A 20,641-nucleotide genomic window follows, 5' to 3' on the forward strand; every position below is an offset into this window, starting at 1 on the left:
ATTGGGTAGAGTGATGGCTGCTTGCGTAGTTTCTATGTTTTCCCTAATAAACATAATTTTGTTAGTAAAAAAGTTCATGAAGTCATCACTATTGTGTTGGAGTTTACTATTGGTTTCTGTTTGTTCTTTGTTTCTAGTCAGTTTCGCAACTGTGCTAAATAGAAAACGAGGGTTGTTATGATTTTCTTTAATAAGCGTACTGAGATAGGTAGATCTGGCAGTTTTAATAGCCTGTCTGTAGTGTTGAACACTCTCTTTCCATGCTGAACGCCATACCTCTAACTTTGTGCTTCGGTAGTTTCTTTCCATTTTTCTAGCTAATTTTTTAAGGGCTGCAGTATGATGGTCATACCATGGAGCTGGCGGTTTTTCTTTGATTCTCTTTTTTCGAATGGGAGCAACGGCATCCAACGTGCTAGAGCAGACGTTGTTCAGGTTTTCTATTATAATATCTAGATCTTCACGATTATCTGCTACATGTTTCATTTGAGACAGGTCTGGAAGAGTGCTAATAAAGCTATCTTTAGTGGTGGAAATTATTGTTCTGGCTAATCTGTAGCATGTTGTAGACTGAGCGGTCCTATCTAGAAGTATTGTGCATGACACAAGGCAATGGTCTGAAACGGCATCGCTCTGGGGTGATATTTCGATGTCATTAATATTGAGTCCGAGTGACAGAATTAAGTCTAGTGTGTGATTACGAGTATGCGTGGGCCCTGACACGTTTTGTTTAATGCCGAGAGAATTTAGAACATCCATAAACGCACGTCCTAATGCATCATTTGGATTATCCACATGGATATTAAAATCACCAACGATAAGAGCTTTATCTACAGTGACTGTAAGCTCAGATAGGAAGTCTGCTATTTCTTTTAGAAAATCTGTGTGGTGGCCTGGAGGCCTATATATGGTAGCTAAAATGAACGAAAGTCGTTTGTTGTTGCGATCAGTTATTTCCATATTTAACAGTATTATTTCAAACGAATTAAATTTTAGGTTGGATTTATGGTTTACTTTGAATATTTTATTGTATATTGTAGCTACACCAACCCCACTCCCAGTTAGAAGAGGAACATGTTTATAGTAATAGTCTTGTGGGGTGGATTCGTTTAAACTGGTGTAATCGTCTGCTTTAAGCCAGGTTTCTGTTAAACAGAGTGCATCTAAGTTTTGGTCAGTAATTATTTCATTGATAATTGGTTCTTTGTTGGTAAGTGATCTAATGTTAAGAAGGCCAAATTTTAACATTTGAGTTTCATCTGTTAATGTATTATGTTCTAGTTTTATGTTAATAAGATTTGTACGAGACGAGGTAAACGGTGCTCTGTATTTATTTGTTCGAGGAACAGACACAGTCGAGATGTGTTGGTACTCTGTTAAAAAAGGCTCTATGTGCTGGGATATATGTGATCTTGACATGTCAAGGCAGCTAACAGACTGATGGGTAAGCCGATCTGTCTGTTTCCTGACCTGGGCCCTGGATAGTCAGACAATATCAAAAGTAAGACTATTGGTCAGATTTCTAGAGAGTATAGCACTTCCTTCCGGAGACGGATGGAGGCCATCTCTCTTTAGCAGGTCAGGTCTTCCCCGGAAATGCTTCCAATTGTCTATAAACCCTACGTTATGCTGAGGGCACCACTTTGACATCCAGCCATGAAGAGACACTAATCTACTGTAAGTTTCATCCCCCCGGTAGGCGGGGAGGGGACCAGAGCAAATTACATTGTCTGACATTGTTTTTGCAATTTCACACACCTCTTTAATAGTATCTTTGGTGATCTCCGACTGGCGGAGTCTGGTGTCATTCGTGCCGGCGTGAATAACAATCTTAGAAAACTTACGGTTAGCATTAGCCAGCACTTTAAGTTTGGATCTAATGTCAGACGCTCTGGCTCCCGGTATACAATCGACTATGGTGGCTGGTGCCTCAATGCCAACGTTCCTGAGTATAGAATCTCCAATAACCAGGGCACCTTTAACAGATGTCTCAGCCGGTGTATTGCTGAGTGGAGAAAATCTGTTTGATATTAAAACAGGAACGTGATTTGGATGCCGAATGCGACTAGGCCGCCTGACAGTCACCCAGTTAGTCAGCCGCCTTGACTCTGAAGTCGGAACCGAGCCAAGTGTATTACGCTTAACACTAGGCGCACCCGAAACAGTGTTTGTAACATTAACATTAGCGGTCTTACTGTCCTCAACTAGCGTTCGGATGCGCGCTTCTAGTTCTGCAACCTTCTCCGTCAGCCTTACTACTTCAATACACTTAGCACATGTAAACCCCTCTATGCTGACGGAAGAAGCTAAACTGTACATGTGGCAAGCAGTGCAGGTTACAATGACAAGCGGAGTCTTACCGTTTTCATGCTGGGCGATGGCGTCTCCGTTCGCCAGACCGCGGTCCGTGAAGCTGCATCGAGATGGGTGCTCGCTCGTTGCGTGCCTCGGTCGTCTCCGGGTGCCTGGAGCCAGGGTGATGTGAGGCATGCTGTACCGCCTGGTGCTAATGCCGGGACACAACTCCTCCACAGCTTCCCGCTCTGGTGAGGAAAGGTCTGAAAAACATACATCGGATGAGTCCGCCATTAGATCGAAAAAGAAGGCAGATTTACAGTAAACAGACAGTGAGCAAGTGCACGTTTGTTTATGCTAGTGGGCTATATGCTAGCACTAGGTGTTTACTAGTGATAGATCGTTTTACTTATTAATACTGTTCAAAAATCGTCACGGTAAAGTATTCCTAAGATAAACTAGTACGTTATATTATATAGATAGGAACGAGATAGTAAGAAAATAGGATTTAGATTATGAACTCGACGGAGCTCCAATGCACGGAGCAGCGTTTCCTCGTTTGCTAATGCTACCGGGCTATATGCTAATACTGGGTGTTTAACAGTGATAAATCGTTTCACTTATTGAAACTGTTGAATAATCGTCACGGTAAGGTATTCCTAAGATGAACTAGTAAGTTATATTATATAGATAGGAACAAGATAGTAAGAAAGTAAGATTTAGATGATGAACTCGGCGGAGCTCCGATAACAGTGTTTCCACTGTTAGAGCTCAGGTACAGAGTTCCCTTCGAGGACAGCAAGCCAAGTTCGTTTACCATTAATCATTAAGACCTGAATGCGCAGGCAAACTAGTGAAGCACCGTTTAGTAAATTTGGCCCAATATGTAAATATAGAAACAATGTTTGCACATTGTCTGTTTTTTGCATCAAAACATTATGAATGTGGTCCATCATTTTACATTAATAATGGTATATATAACTGTAAACTGGCAAAACTATGACTGAATTAAAAAGATTAAACACATTAAACACTCTGTTCCAGAAACAGCCACAGAAAAAGAACAAGGCCCTTCAAAAAATCTTACTGCAGGTGATGAGAATGTTAGTGAAGGTAAGCACAGTCAGCCACAAAGTGTATCAGACAACCATAAATTGTTTAAAAAAATTTTTTTGCAGAAATTATAATATTGTTTATTAATTGTAATATTGTATTTATATATAATTAGATTGCCATTACTACCTCTTTTACTGTGTGTTTTACACTATGCACATAATGTAACTAAAGGTAGAATAAATATCAGACATGTATTTCATGGCTCTGGGTAATTGTAATCCTGTATTCTATTACAGAATTTATTCTATTATTCTATTTTATACATGATATACAGCTTCATTCTGTAATTCACAAGTGGCTACTAAATCAGTGAAACATATGTCCTGTGTATAGTAATAAAACATGACTATACTAATTACTATTAATTTTATTATCATTTAAAAGAAAGTGAAATATAGGGGCCCATGCACAGTATCTTTGCATAGGGCCCACGATCCTGTGCTACACCCCTGCACAGCAGAATGTTCTTTTTTCTCTTTACATGTTTAAGAGGACCCGGTTAACTAATTGAACTCATTTGATATAAATGTGTTAATTGCTCTAGTTGAGCAAGCGCTGTAATTGGGTCATGATTGCTCTTTCTCTCCTCTTCAGCGTTCACACTTCCACCAATAACATCAATGAAAATATCATAAGAGCTATGTTTTCTGAATTTTGATTTTTTTATTGAAATTTGTAAATAAGGTTATACTGCCATACACGTTATTCCAATGTATTTTTAATCGGAATGGTAAAGGTTTATTTTATCCTGACACACTACAAGCAGCCACATTGAAAAGGGTTTTTAGAGGAAGGTCAAGTTCACCATTTAAACATCTTGACATATTCTGGCCAGACTTTCTTTTAAACCTTTTTATTAAAAAAAAAAATTATAATCTACCTTTACTACTTTATAAAGGTAGATTACGGCAAGACTTACAGTAAGGACAGACTGTATTAGATTTACTCTACAAATACCAGTAGCCTACCACAGCAGAAAAGGAAAATTGAGGTGGTACCAATAAGTCACTATATTTTACAGAAATATCACCAACACAAACAATGTTTCTTCTTTCTGAGAAACAGTGCACAATAACACCTGAACACATTAATTAATAAAGTCAAAAGGGTTACATTTCTAGAGTAATTCATGCACAAAGAATGCAGTTTTAGGTTTTCTCAACATGTGTGATTATTTTATATGGCACATCATACACAATATATTTAACCTTTTAAAATATAAATGACCAATTTCCATGGTTTGCAAAAAAATTAATAATTTATTGAGGAAATATGAGCGCCTGCCTATTTGGTTGAATGACACAAGCACAAACGCAACTCACACAGAGTTATGAAACGCACAGAGAAATGTTTGAAGATAGTAGGTATGCGCATGGCACCAAGGTTCATAAGCTTGTTGTAGTTCATTTATACACGCAGGACGTCTTGGATGTTTTCCAGTGGCGTTCCTGACAAATCTTGGACATGGTTGTGAAATGGTAAAGGTTACTGTGTTGATGCACTACTGGGGTTGCACTGTAATTGAATTATTCATGCTAAGAATTGGAGAGGGGCATTGGATAAAGAGCAATGAGTGAAAGACAAATGAGATGATGAGAGAGAAAAATATGGTTATAGCGATTGTGGTTAATGCAAATGCAGTTTTTCTCTGTTTCTTTGGTACATTTCCTTGTTTCAGACCAAGCATAGGTCTATTTTAACCCGATAGTTGGGTTTGTCCAACATTTGTCATAGTGTGAGAATGTTTTTTGTTTTTTTTATAGATCACTTTGAAAGTAAAATATGTCCAGGATGTGTTCATGACAAGTCTAGTCATTTAATGTCCTTGTGACACTTTTCAGTGCTTATGATATATTGCGACTATGTGTGCTGGGTGGCATGGGGATGTAGTGAGCTGGTTAAGAAATCCAAGTTTAAACAGGAACCCTGACCTTAATCATCCCAGATTAATGCTCTCATCCCTTGAGGAACAGGCAGTCTGGGGCCTGGATTTAGCATTGATTAGCTAGGAACATGTTGCCCGACCTTCTGTCACCCGTGTGAAGCATCAGCACAAGACATCAGTTATCATGCTATTAGATGGTCAACTGAGACAATCTTCTTTTGAGGTTCACTATTTGATAAGTGTCTGACTGGCAAAATGATTCTAATGTCTGTGAAGCGCTTCATATGTTTTGTCCCCCTGATGTAAGATGCAAGATAACATTTTTAAAGAGTGTGAATCGTGGTCTCTTGAAATAACTATATAAATTAACGCACCATACTAAAAAGAAGAGTGCACGGTGCAAATGAGTTTGTAAAATGTTTCCTTAGGCCAGTTCCAACATAATCTCATGGCAGTTTCTATGTTTTTGTACAATTTGCTTTTGCCTCTGTGATGTTGGGTCTAATAATTGCACACTTTTGTATGATTCACTTCAAACAAATTCATACAAATTAGCCCACTCGTAAAATGTGTTCCTGATACATTTTTATGTTAATCTGCAATACTGCAATCCACTAGATGCACTTACCCAATTTATAAAATACTGAAGCAAATAAAAATATTTACTAATTTTAAACTCTGTGTATGTTTTGATAATCGTTCTGAATATTTCTAACAAACTTCCTTCACAAAAATTTAATTATTTCAGCTTTTTGATAAAAAAAAATATTTTTAAAGAAAAATACCCATATTTAAGAGTAAGCAGAGAAAAAATAATAGACAGTATAAAACATTTTTTCCCCGTTTTGTTTGTTTATTGTTTGTTTGAAAGCAGAGGGTCTGTTCTTTCATTTGGTATATTTGTATCTTTATGGGGCAATTTCCCGGACAGGGATTAGCTTAATCCAGGACTAGGCCTTAGATTAATTAGGAAATATAACTAGTTTTAAGAAATATGGCATACTAAAAACATTACTTGTGTGCATTTTGAGGCAGAACAATGGGCACCGATGTATTTTAAGATATGTAAATTCAAGTTGTTTTCAGTTTGGACAGCTCTTAAAAATGTTTTAGTCTAGGACTAGTCTAATCCCTGTCAGGGAAACCGCCCCTATATATTTTTAGAAGAATTTTTTCCTGGAAGGCATTTTGGGAAATTTTTGTGAAAATCACAAAAAATGGCTGGCGGGGAGTGAGTTAATAATTCAAAAGATATTCTTCTGAGAGATACTTTATAGGTACATTATTGACCCCACTCGATTAATTAAAATGCGTTAACAGCATTATAAAACATATATATGTAACAACAGCGTGCATTGTCTGTTTGCATTGCTGGTAGCAAGTCTCTCACGACTGCATGTAAACTAGGTACTATAACCCCCTCCAGGGTATCAAATCCTGGACTCTCATGTCTAACTAGGTCAATGCTTGCAAAACCTGCAGACGTTGTCTCTCCCTCTCTTTCCTTTTTCTGACTTCCTCTCTCTCTCTTTTCTCAACCCTTTGCATCACAATCATTTCTGTTCATTTATCATTTCACTGTAAGCAATATAATCTTAAAAATAATAAATGAATGAGACTATAAGAACGTATCATCCTAATTGTAACACTGAAACGCTTTTTCTGTTTTGAGCTTGGGGCGGCTGACTGAGTGATAGGCTCAGTTGCAAAGCAGTCACGTCCAATAGTTCAATACTTTGTTCCCTCGGGTCTGCCAGAGCTGACTTCAAAGAGACATCACATGCGCATTCTCTCATCTGACGAAAGAAAGAAATGTTTTACATACATCTGTTTTTCTTTTTGGAATTAAATAGTACGGAAAATGGTACCGGAGTTAATTGTGGATAGAAAATGACTCTCGTTTCTGTTTCGTTTTATGTGTCTCTTTCCCAGGATCAAGATATCTCATTACATCCACGGGGGCCTTGTATATTCTGGATGTGCAGTCAGAGGATGCGGTGAATATTTATCGCTGTACCACGCGGCATCGATACACAGGGGAGACCAGACAGAGCAACAGTGCCCGACTACTTTTATCAGGTAAGGAACCTTTGCGTTGATTTCCTCACCTCTTTCACTCATAAATCTGTGGACAGTTGCAGGGCTGCAAAATTTTATAAAACATCATTTTGTTATTACTATCATTGTTAACTTTATGATGTTCATTTAAATACAAAATCATTGAACAATATGGAACGAGTGGCCATACCATATTGTAAGTATACTGTAGCTACAAGACATTGTTACTCAAAATAAATGATTTATTTATTTCTCAATTATTTGACACATTTTCAAAAAAGCTTTCAAATGCAAATCAATCAAAGCTTCCCTATGTAGATGTTTAGTTGTGTGTGTTCTTAGAAAAATGACAAAAAGGTCAATGTTAGATATGTCTTAAAGGAACTGTATGTAGAATTGTGGCCAAAACAGGTATTGCAATCACAAAACCTGTGGCTAAAACTGGTACTGCAATCTCACAACTGGTGGCCAATACACAAAATGACAACATAAACATCAGTTGAGGGCTGCAACTCCACTTTTTAAATGACAATATCCTGACTAGACCACTGTTGTCAGTGATATAAGTATTTGAAATGAAAATGATTTCTTAATGTCTAGTGACATATCAGGGCCATTTTATGATTAATTTATATAAATTTACTGTTCCTTTAAGCTGGTGAAGCATTGCATTAGCAGTTAAAAGGTCATGGGTTCCTAGAAAACATGTGTGCAGATAGTGTACAGCTTGAATCCACTGTACATTTATTCCAGTTACAGTCATATAGTATTGGCCTCAAAGTGCACACTCTCAGCTTTACTAAGAGGGTATTCCCATCCAGATTTAGGAATAACATTAATATGTAACTTCACCTTTTAAAGAGGCCTAAAGCTATTTTTTTGGACATGCATTGTCTATTTATTTAATAATTTCCCTCATAAATGAAGGATGTTATAGGTCTGGAGTTGATTTTAAGTGTGGCATTTCCATTTGGAAGCTGTGGCTCTGAACCCACACCTTGTGTACAGGGAGATCCCCAAGCAAGTGATACAGACCATATTTAGGTTTAAAAGCCCAACAAATCCATCAGTCAGATAGGAGGAAAATAAGTAGTGGCCAGATCAACAATTTGGTACATTCTGAGAAAAAAAAAAACACTAGTGAGCTTGTTTGGATGTTTATAACAAAGGATAATGTGATCATACACCGATCTAAGCGTGTCCCAATATTCATTATATAACTGTAACTGGAATTAATATTGGTATAAACAGTCAAAAAAGTGCCCTTTGTTCCAATATTTATGGAGCTGAAAGTGACAAGCTTGTCAAATGTGAACTCTGCATTCAACCTATGCCAGTGAGTAGTGAACACACACACACACACACAAAGCAAGTCATGAACACAAACAGAGCACTGGGCAGCTATCCCAGCACCCGGGAAACAATAAGGGTAAGGTGTCTTGCTCAAGGGCACCACAGTCACAACCCACCAGCTGTGAGACTCAAACCTGACTCTCTAACCACTAGGCTTCAACTATCCCCAGCTTATTGTAAATGCAGAAATACTATTACAGTGATATACTCATGCTAGGGGATCAGGGGTCTATACCATAAAGCCGGTTTAGTTAGTTAGCCAGGTAAGTTAAGGATTAGTTTGTGCAAATCCTGGGTTTTGGGTACCATGAAAATAGCTTGCACCAACATGGCCTGGTCACATTGGCTTGATTTTGTCAAGTTGAAACTAATCTTGTAACCCTGAGTTTGTTTAACCATTTTCATGGTTTAGGCCCAGGATGTTTAGTTTATATTTCTACGTTGCTGTATGTTAACATAAATGAGCAATTCTAGCATTATGGACGTGATATTTCAGTCATCAAAATCTGTTATTTTATTTGATATATTGTATGTTTATATATTTGAAGAAGAAAATGTTCTGGAAGGCATTTAACTTTTGTGAAAATCATAAAAATGCTGGTGCTGGCTGGCAACTTAAAAAAAGAAAGAAAAAAAAACGCTGGCGGGGAAAGAGTTAAGAAACATCAGTTATGCATAAAACACCACTTTTCTCATTCTCTTTCAGAACCTGTGGACTCCGCTCCAGTAATTCTGGATGGATTTGAACGGAGGGAGGTTATGGTGGGTCATCGGGTGGAGCTCCCTTGTAAAGCATCCGGTCACCCCCCACCCAGGTACCGCTGGCTGAGGGACAACAGCCCCTTAGAATCAGACAGTCGCTACCATCAGAGTGTGTTAGGTCTTCTTATCGAGGCCACACGACCCAGTGATGCAGGCAGTTATGTGTGTGAGGTGTGGAACAGCTTCGGGAATGCCAAAGTAGTCGGACGATTGGTGGTCAAACGTAAGTTCATGTTTACATTTTATTTGCCTTGCTAATGTTAGTCAAGGCTTTTTATCATTTTATTTTGATGGTCCCCTAACATTCTGTTGACTGTAGGGAACATTGTACCTACACATCAACTGGTATTTGCTACGCAGGCTAAATTATGAAATTATGTACCTCTGCCTACATTTCTGCACAACCTGAAATACATTGCTCCAGATACATACAGTACTGTATCGCTGCATCCTTTTGTTGAAGTGTCCACTAGAAGCACTGAAGGCGCTTGTTTTCCCTTATGTTGATATGGGTTCATTCAACGTTACAAAGCAGATAGTACTGAACATCATTGGTGTATATTCTTCACTTCATGCTTGTGTGACTGTGGTCTTCACTGTCCGAATCGAATTGAGATATGTCAAGAACTTGTTGTTTACAGGAAGTGTAGTGGAGACTTACAAAAATGAGAGTAATGAATGATAAAAATCTGTATCTGTAAGATAAGCAATTTGTGTATGTGTCTGCTTTGTAACTTTGTAAAAAAATCCTAGATCAAATTCTTACTCTACTAAACCTAAGGCCTATGGAATGATATTCCGGACATTATTAAAAAGGAATTGCAAATGGTATTTTCAATTGCGTTTCCTACTTGTGGGTGTAAAAACTGTGACTTAATTCAAATGCAAATTGTTTGCATTTCCGTTTACGCGAATGTACAATATATGCCAAATTTCAAATGTAAAATCAAAGTTTCGACTTATGCCATATTTCAATTTCAATTGCAATTCATAATTTGCTATTTCACTTCCTCTAGCGTCGCGTACGGATCTTGACAAAACTCAAATGAAATCGCAATCCTCTTTGCATTTGCGTTTCCAATGCCTGTACTTAATCTTGTCAATCGCAGTGTTGATAACCCAGGAAAAAAAATTATACATTAAATTATATAATACCTCTGTTATATTTCAGCAATTATTAACCAAATAAGCTTAAGCACTGTTTATTAACTTGCTAGTAAAGAAAGATGCAGGCAGTTTGCATTTGCGTTTGAGTTGGGTCGCGGTGTTTGCACCCACGGGTGGGAAACGCAGTTGCAGGTGCCATTTGCAATTCCTTTTTGATAATGTGTGGAATATTATTCCATACTAACCCCTATCTTAAAGGCGGAGTCCACGATGTTTGAAAGCCAATGTTGATATTTGAAATCACCTAAACAAACACGCCCCTACCCCAATAGAATCTGGACCTTCTGTTGATAGACCCGCCCCACACATACGCAACCCAGGCAACGATGACGGTTAGTAGACACGCTCCTTACTGCTGATTGACTACAAGTCTGTTTTGGTAGTCGGCCTTTCTCCTTTTCCAAAGCGTTTTTCAAACATCGTGGACTCCGGTTTTAACCATACGTCTAACAGTCTATTAACACTTAACTAATACTCTTAAGCTTGTACAGTAATTGCAGCTTTTCTTTTAGTCAACTAAATATGAAAAATGAAGCGTAACCCAAGGTTTTTCTTTATGATCCTGAGGTTTTGATACCTTTAAGACACTAATACGAAACAAAATAGGTCTACTAAAGGTGCATCACAATATATGGAGGTCCTGCTACAATGAACTATTATCTTTATTGTGAACTATGTGAACTATAGTGTGTACACATACATTCAAATTTTTGAGTGGTGTATTGATGTGTTTGTTTCATTCGCCCCCAGAGCCTCTGAAAGCAGTGGTAAGCCCGCGAAAAGTGAGGGGCAGCGTGGGTAGCCAAGTGTCTCTCTTCTGCAGTGTGACTGGCTCTGATGAGTATGACATCACCTGGTACAGAAATAGTGAGAAGATTTATCCCGGTATAAACGTGCGCATCACGGGCATCAGCAATGAAAACCTGGTGATGGAGGGAATGGCCAAGAGTGATGGCGGTGCTTATCAGTGCTTTGCCCGAAATGGCAAGATGTCCACCCAAGATTTAGTACAGGTCATTTTAGAGGGTGAGTCCATCTATGTACATGTCTAATGAAAAATAATTTAATTAAATAAATCTGGAAATATTGATTTTATGGCTGCTAACAAATATTTGTGGACAAAAAGAAAGTGTGTTACCGGCCCTTGGCAAGTGTGGTGAACGCTTGCATACCGTATATGTATGAGATTGCATGTGACATAATACAATTTCAACTTTTTTATTATTTTAATTTGCTTTAATCTAGCTTTATTATTGTTCAATGCAATGGACAATTGTGTTACTGTGCATGCGTTTTAATGCTGATTAAGTCAGATCAGTATCACTATGCGCTACCTACAACAGAAAATATGGGCAACTGTGTCTTATCGCCACAGAAATGTATGAAGAGGATATTGATAATCTATAATGCATTTAAAAATGCATGGATGATCAGAGTGTAAAGATTTCCCAAGCCTGAAAGCACAGCTGTTTTCTGCCAAGTGTCATACTATAAAATATAAAAATGCAATGCCTAGTAAAATTAAGGTAATTGTCATAGTCTAGCCCCTGTGTTCATCGTCTTCACCTGTTTCACATTTGTTTGATAATCATCCTCGCCTGTTTCTTGCTTAGTTACTCTTTAGTCCTTGTATTTATATGCCTGCCTGTGTCTAGTCATGGTCCAATCTTGTTAATGTTATGTATGAGTATTCTCTGTGCCAGTCTGCCTGTTTATTGGTTTTGTATTATTCAAGTTTATATGTTTGGATATTCCTCGTCCCTCCACACACAAATGTGACAGTAATCTTGTTTTTGTCATTAAGGTAAATCATCTTGTCTCAGATACAAATTTGACTGGTAAATGATAAAAAATGCCACCCCCCCATTTCTATTTATTGCATTGCATATTGTGTGTTCAGGGACGACAGATTGATAAGCAGACATGCTATTTATGACTGTATGTAACTTTTGATACTTTGCAGTAAAAGTGGCTCTACTATTGTCCTATTAGTGTGGCTCTTATGAAAAAAATAGTGAAGACCACCGATTTAAGCTCTAAAATGGCATTCTGCATACATAAACTTGCTGTTACAGTACCACAATTTGGTTAAATTCGATTCAAATTGACTTGTATAGCCCTTTTCACAATGTTGCAAAGCAGCTATATATGGAAAAGAAAACAGGAAAATATGGAATACAAATACAATATACAATACATGGTATTAGTGTAATTTTTGTTTTTCTCTGTGACATCAACTATGGCACAAATCCTTAGCACACATATTTGTCTCAATACCCAAATAACAATATTAAAGTACTTCTGTTCTTTAAAATCAATCGCCGGACAGATAAATAACATATAATACCTTAAATATCGCTATTTACCAAATTTCTAGATGGGACGCCAAAGATCCTCTCCGCATTTAGTGAGAAGGTGGTGAGCCCGAACGAGCCCATCTCTTTGGTTTGTCACGTGAAAGGGACGCCCCTCCCCACTGTCACATGGACCCTGGACGATGACCCTGTCATCAAGGACAGCAGCCACCGCATGGATCGCATCATCACCACCGAAGGGAATGTGCTCAGCTACCTGAATGTGTCCCACACGCAGGTCAGCGATGGTGGCGTCTACCGCTGCACCTGCAACAACTCGGCCGGATCGGTCTCCTACCAGGCTCGAATAAACGTAAGAGGTGCTTGTCAGATCAGCTCCTCAAAAACACACCAACACCACATGATTACCACTCACAATCATTTCTGTCTATATGCTACTGATTGTTGTTTTATTGTGTGTATGCAGTACATGTAGAAAGAGTTTATTTAGTGTAAGAATTGATTTAGTCATACTAGCTTAAAGGTTGGTTATTTGTAGCAAAGAGTTACTTGAAATTATTAGGGTAAGCAGTGGAGGTCATGTGATCTGTTGGTGATAATGCAGTCAAATAGTACCGACAAACAGTAAAGTGACTTGGCTTCTTCACTGTGAACTTCTTTTTCCTTCATCTTCAGAGTGACAGAGTGGGATTGCGGCCAAGTCACGTGAGTCAGGTTATGAGCTCAAAAACTTCTGTGCCCAAAACTGCCCATGGCCAAAAATGGCATCAGGCTGGTTGTTTACTTTTAAAGTGGTTATGTGCCATTTCAGCGAGAGCCACTGAGATGATGGAGCACATTTGAAGACAACTCTGCTTGACTTTGTTGCATTGCCGGCAGCCATAATTGCTCGCATCACCTCAAATCGCACTCAGCCTCAAGAGTTCATGGATTTTATGAGATACTGTTACTCTAATGAGAAAGAAAGGATATTATGACATACCTTAACTCATTCCCCGCCAGCCATTGTTTGAAAAGTTGCTGGCAGCATTTTTTTTGTGATTTTCACAAAAGTTTCACAAAATGCCTTCCAGGATAATTTTCTTCCAAAAATATATAAACATACAAATATATCAGATGAAAGAACAGACCCTCTTCTTTCAAACAAAAAATAAACAACTTATATATATTGATTTTTCTGCCTATAAACTCCTAAATATATTTTTTTTTCTTAAAAAATACAAATTTGCATTTTTGTGAAAGAATTTTGTTAGAGATCAGATTCAGGATGATTATCAAAACATTCACAGATTTTAAAATGAGTAAATAATTTTTTTGCTTCAGTATTTTTTATAAATTTGGTAATTGGAGATAATCACGGCATTACAGATAACCATAAAAACTTATCAGGAACACGTTTTTATGCAAATGTTTTCTCTTAATAGATGAGATAACTCATCAATGGCGGGAAAAGAGTTAATGCTTACTTCATGTGCTACTGGAATTATTGTAAATATGAGTTCCCTATGAACACCTTCTGGTGTTGTGTTTACCTCTGGAAAGTTCGGAACTAATTTTATTACCCAAATTCCTGAGATGGGCAGTCCTCGAACTTTAAAAAAGGCAGATGGGAGAACAATTTCTGCTGTGGCAGGTATGCTTTATTAGTTTTTATCCGAAACTGCTTTATTGTCTTGTCTTTAAAGCAGTAAATATATGTACATTTTTTTCCAACAACAAAGCACCCAAACACAACAAGCTCGTAATCACGACTTTAGAAGTGGGAATTAGCAAATTTCCGATAGCATGTGAAGAATGAAAACAGCACAACTACTATTTCATTTAATTGAAAGCTTTAAGAAAATTCTATTTGAACATTTTTAAAGCACCTTTTCAGCTAGTTCAAGTAGAGCAATCCATTGACCTTTGGGGCCTCATTTATAAAATGCTGTCTAGAAACTGCCCTAGATTTGATCTTACAAACATTTCTCAAAAGCGCGTATGATTCATAGAATGTACATACAAAAAACATGCATACGCCTCACTTTTAGATGTGAAATTTATAAATTGCAAATGATCTTGAAATTGTGCACAGCTGAACAGTTTCAGATATCCACATTTGAATGATGTCGGATTAATGTCATGGAGATATGAAAGAGCACCTGTCAATGTTTCACCTGCTTTTCGAGCAGCACGAATGGCTTATATTACCAAAAACCTGCAGCACTCAGACAAGAAAAAGTGCGTAAATCTGCTTAGACCCTGACATGGCCTAATCACTTTTTAACTTCAAAGAGGTTTTGTTATAAATACGAACGTTGCCGTGGATTTTTGCGCACAGACACTCTATGATCGAATCTGAGTGTATGCACGCTTTATAAACAAGGTCCCTGGACAAGGTTGTATCTTAGATAACTTGTTGGCAACCACAAGAAGAGAAAGGGTATTTGATTGAGAAATGTCCACAATCAAATGAAACAAAAGTTGTTTGGAGAGAGGCCTGCCCATTATTTTCTCCCCAAAGCACACATAAAGCTAATCTGTGCAACTAACGGAGTCTGGTCAACATAAATCGTTAAGGCTTTATTAGACATTAGGCCAAATAGTACCCTTACTGTACCTCTAGAAGTGAAGAGGAATGAATGGATGAAGCTTATAATTTTCTTTAAGGGATAGTTTACCTTCTTTGTGGCAGACAACCTTTGGACAGAAGATCTTCTGCAATGCTCATCATCCCCATAATGTGTGCTGATTGCAAGAAGGCCATACTCTTAATCATAGAAGCACTGCCCGAGTAATGAGGTATAGGCAAAGGGAGCATAAACTCCCTTGATAGTTTACATACTGTAAAAAAGCCACTAGTATGTTGTCCTGCTTAACTAGAACTGGACACTGACTTGGTACCTAGATATTCTGATATCCTTCCTATAGGGACCTTTCCATCAGATAAATTGGAGATTGTCATGTAAGCAGCACATGAGTGCACTTTTTAAGGCATGATAAGTCTCATGGCAAGCCTAAGAGAGAGATATATGCTGATGACCTTTGTTGTGTCTACTGTTCTTTGGTCTGGTCACAAGTCAGACACTTATTTGCCAAGTATAAGACCATCAGGTCACAAACTGCAGGAGAACTTTGCAATAGATAGACAGAAAGTCAAATAAAGGCACTAGTCCTACTTTTAATGATTGGTCACAGCTTTGGTCGCAGTATTTTGGTTTTGTCAGGGTTATGTTTTGTCTGCAGTGAAGTCGTTGTGAAGCTCACTATACAGTATATAGAGCAGTGTGTGACATATGATACATTTGACAATCACTTCATAGGCCTATCATTTGATCTAAAAAAAAAAAAAGTGTATACTGACCTCTATTTCTCATTACAGGTCCTGCCAGTATTCGACCAATGAAAAATGTCACTGCCATTGCTGGGAGGGACTCGTACATTCACTGTCGTGTCATTGGTTACCCTTACTACTCTATTAAGTGGTATAAAGATTCTAATCTGCTCCCATTTAACCACCGCCAGCGTGCCTTTGAAAATAACGGCACACTGAAGCTTTCCAATGTGCAAAACTCAGACGAAGGAGAGTACACATGCTATGTGCTGGTAGATCCACATAAACAAATTCACAGGAGTGTCCATGTAACAGTGAAAGGTATGTGACAGCTATATGTATAGTAGTATGTCATGACTCATTTTTATTTGCCTGCACTTATTGTAAAGCTGCGTCGATACAATGCCAAATTGAATTAAGTTACAAATTCTGAAATGACATGTTCTGATGCTCACTTCACTTGTATAAACACTAATTACCATAACTCCAACATGACATAAACAAAGACTTAGCTCCTACAAACCATATAATGCTAAATGTATGTTTTTGCAGTTAAGTGGTTAAAAAGCAAATATTTTATCCCGTTGTTATGTAATAATAAAGGAAGCTTCTGTTTTAGTGAGTTGAGAGTCATAAAAACCCCTGATGTGATTGAGTTTGCTAATTTGCTCCATTCATGCTTAAAATTCTGAAGCGTGCGGAGGGAATCCCTAGAGTCCATTATCCCCATTTTGTTGTGAATTAAATAAGCGCTGAAGTACTGCTTTATTTCAATGTTATTTTAACTCATTGATTCTCAAACGCGACAGGCTGACTCGCACTGCGGTTGTGAAGTCCCCAGAGATCACATTATGCTGAATTTACTAGGAGACGAAAGAACCCTTTTATAGTCTTCTTTTTCGTCATTCTTTTTACTATTTCTTCCCTCATTAGTTCACATTACGCCTCGGTCTCTGTTAAATGTCTAGATTTGGAGCTGTAATAACTTGTTACGAAGGCCGAATGGGGCCTTATTATTGTAAACGACAATTGTAATTGTACATGTGTGATCACATATGGTCTGTCTGCTAGTTCATACTGATGGTGTTCTGAGCTGTTTGTTAAGTCGCTAACCTCTCATCTTTTGTTATAGTGTAGTATTTCTGCATAAAATTTTATTAAGCAAATAACATTTGCTCAGTAGTTATTTCATGCTTAGCCAGTAATTCATTTAGGACAGTTACTACCGTGTCAAAAGTATATAAATGATCATATTTTTGTATCTGTGCGCAAGGGAATGCACCGTACACGAGGGGGGCCGCATGCCAAATTTTTTTAGAACCACTGATCTATATAACGAAAGTATATTTATACTTAATAAATGATAATAAGCATGAACATTTACACCTTTGGCAGATGCTTTTATCTAAAGCGACTTACAGTGCATTACAAGGTATACATTTCTTTATCAGTATGTGTGTTCAACTGGTTCCAACTTATGACCTTTTGCGCTGCTAATGCAATGCTCTACCACTGAGCTATACAGGAGCACAGCATTTAAATATCAGCTGTAGTGTTCTTATTTAGGGCAAGTGGTCATTTGTGTTTCATATGTTTTAATTATAAACAATTTACGAATTATAATTTATCACAGCATCCACCGGCTTTAGTTTGGTAACTGTTTAATACATGCCCTGAAGTATATCTTAGTTGGTTAATTGTAATTGTGTCTTGAACAGCCTGATCTCACAGGACATATTTTACGAGTTGGCTTATTCATAGAAAGTGAATCATATAAAAATTAACAAATATGGTTGTACGAATTAGTCACCTCGTAAAATCCATATAAATTGCCATGAGATTGTGTTGGTTTTGACTTATTCTTTAATACACTGACATTCATGTAATTATTCATGCAAACATTTATATTTGCATTACATTTTTTATGCATTTGGCAGACGCTTTACAGACTTACAGTACATTACAAGGTGTACATTTTTATCAGTATGTGTGTTTCCAGGGTTCAAATCCATGATCTTAACACTGCTAACACAGTTCTCTATCACTGAGCTAATGTATACAGGAGCAATTTTGTGTGGTATAAGTTCCTAATTCCATTTGAGAGCAATTTACTCTTATAGCTATACACTACCTAAGTAATAAATGTATTTTGGCCTGGTTTTTAGACAAGGCTTAGATGAAGCCAGGACTATGCCTTAGCTACATTAAGATGTTATTCTCAGTTGAGACAGCTCAAACTTGTGTTTAAGTTTAAGACTAGCATTAAGCCTTGTCTATGAATCTGGGGGTTTATAAATAAAATCTAACTCCTTCTGTCAATGTCTGGTGATTCATCTTTTCCTCTTCCTGTTCTGTAATCTTTTCTTCTCTTAGTGCCCCCTCTGATTCAGCACTCCGACTCACAGAGCGCTTCTATTGGTCAGCGTGTCTTTATCCCCTGTGTGGTCATATCCGGTGACCTGCCCATGTCTATTACCTGGCACAAAGATGGACGGCCAATCAATGCCAGCTTAGGGGTCACCATCGACAACATAGATTTTACGAGCTCATTACGCATTTCAAACCTGTCAGAAATTCATAATGGCAGTTACACCTGCATTGCCCGCAATGAAGCAGCAGCCGTCGAGCACAGTATCCAGCTCATTGTTAAAGGTTCAAGATCAAATTCAATAATTTTTTTACAGTTTTACATGTTATGTAGGTCTATAAACGTTTTATAGTCAAATCCTTGTAACCATTGGGTACCCACATAAACTTTCTTTCAATGCTCTATACTGTATGTGCCTGTCTAAACTTCCAGACAAGGCTTTTTCATACCAACATGTTTCTGATGAACGTTGATCCATTTTGAACAGTATATATTGAAAGATATCTTATGCATGTTTTTAATATGATTGTTTTTAACCCAGTTCCACCGCATTTCGAAGTGCAGCCAAGAGACCAGGATGGTATATATGGGAAATCAGTAATACTGAATTGTTCAGCAAAGGGAAACCCAATCCCCACTATAGTGTGGAACCACTCTAAAGGTATTTTAGGATTTACAAAATGTATCATTTTATGTCATTTTTAGTTGTACATTGCCATAACATTAAAGCAAAAACATAAAAAAGATCATCTGGATCTTTGACCTATACGTTATGTTGTAACCCTTATTATTTGTAATGGTTACGAAATATATAAATACATTATTATTATTATTATTATTATTATTATTCTTTTGTTTTAATTATTTGAATATATGTCATTTAAAGGCAAAGGACCTAATTTTTTAACATGCTATTTCATCGAAGATCCATGAAGCAGACAAATATGATGCAGACATAATTTCAGCAATGCTGTAATAATAACATAGTTTAGGTGTAATGAGGAAAGGTGAGCAGTATGTTTGCATCAAGACCATAATCAAAGATGCTGGATTACTGTATGAAATGTGGAATTTCAAATCAACAACAAAAATGCTGTGCATATTGATTTAAAAAGGTTAAAGTAGACTATGAAGGGAATGGAGGGGTATTATGGTTTCAGCGCTGACAGCAGACATGCACCCAGCATTTAAGAACAGACAATCCTATCCATTTTTCCTAGATTTTTTCATCAGTTGAATTTGACTGGGTGTTTCATAACACACAGGGTAAGGGCAACGTTGCAGAAGCCACGCCCTTTTAAGGAGGAGTGAGGTGCCTCGGTGGGTTGTTGCCCAGCCAGGAAAGCCCACACTGTAATCCTCAGGTCATGGGGCCCCGAGCCCAACGCGGTTTGTCCCTTACCGTGGGTTCACACCAGCCATGTTTGAGGCTTCAAAATTGCGTCTACCGGGCCAAGTTTGCAGCTTGAACAGTTTGAATTTACTCGCTTCATTGGGCGTGAAAGCCGTGTGTGAAATTCTAGTCATCGAGACATTCACACGGAAATTCACGTCATGGGAGGGGCTTCGCTTTCTGTAATCACATCACTACTAGAGCAAGCTCGTGATTGGTTAAAATTTTCAACAAAATATTCAAAAAATTCACAAAAATACATTGAGCGTTTAATGCGAAACACTAACTGCTTCACCAGCTGCCGGTATTTTTTTTAACTAAAACAAAATGCACTGACTTCAGTAAAAAACGCTTTTGTGGACACAGGGCCTTATACTATAACTAGTCAAAAAGCGCATAAAATCACAACCACATCAAGTTTGCTGTTGTCATGACAATCACCTTATGTGTTTTCTGTATTCTTTTAGCTGTACCTGAAAATAAGCAGAATGTAACATTAATGTAACATAAACCAAAAAAATATATATATTGCTGGATCTTTTTATCTTTTTTTCAAGCACTAAAGGCAGGCTTTTTAAATATAGTTATTTTTGTTTGCCCAGACTGTACACTCTAA

General features: G+C 37.6%; 1 protein-coding gene across 2 annotated transcripts in view; it reads left to right on the plus strand.

Moving 5' to 3' along the window:
* dscamb (Down syndrome cell adhesion molecule b) overlaps positions 1-20,641 on the plus strand; it is a 157,508-nt gene that overhangs the window by 81,827 nt on the left and 55,040 nt on the right. For both annotated transcript variants that reach the window (XM_055195610.2, XM_055195609.2), the window contains exons 4-10: positions 7,229-7,375; positions 9,414-9,692; positions 11,387-11,662; positions 13,014-13,310; positions 16,313-16,585; positions 18,638-18,916; positions 19,174-19,293. In XM_055195610.2, the coding sequence (XP_055051585.1) occupies positions 7,229-7,375; positions 9,414-9,692; positions 11,387-11,662; positions 13,014-13,310; positions 16,313-16,585; positions 18,638-18,916; positions 19,174-19,293 (1,671 nt within the window). The remainder of the gene's footprint in view (positions 1-7,228; positions 7,376-9,413; positions 9,693-11,386; positions 11,663-13,013; positions 13,311-16,312; positions 16,586-18,637; positions 18,917-19,173; positions 19,294-20,641) is intronic.

This window comes from Misgurnus anguillicaudatus, chromosome 24, assembly GCF_027580225.2.
Source record: "Misgurnus anguillicaudatus chromosome 24, ASM2758022v2, whole genome shotgun sequence".
Taxonomy (NCBI): domain Eukaryota; kingdom Metazoa; phylum Chordata; class Actinopteri; order Cypriniformes; family Cobitidae; genus Misgurnus; species Misgurnus anguillicaudatus.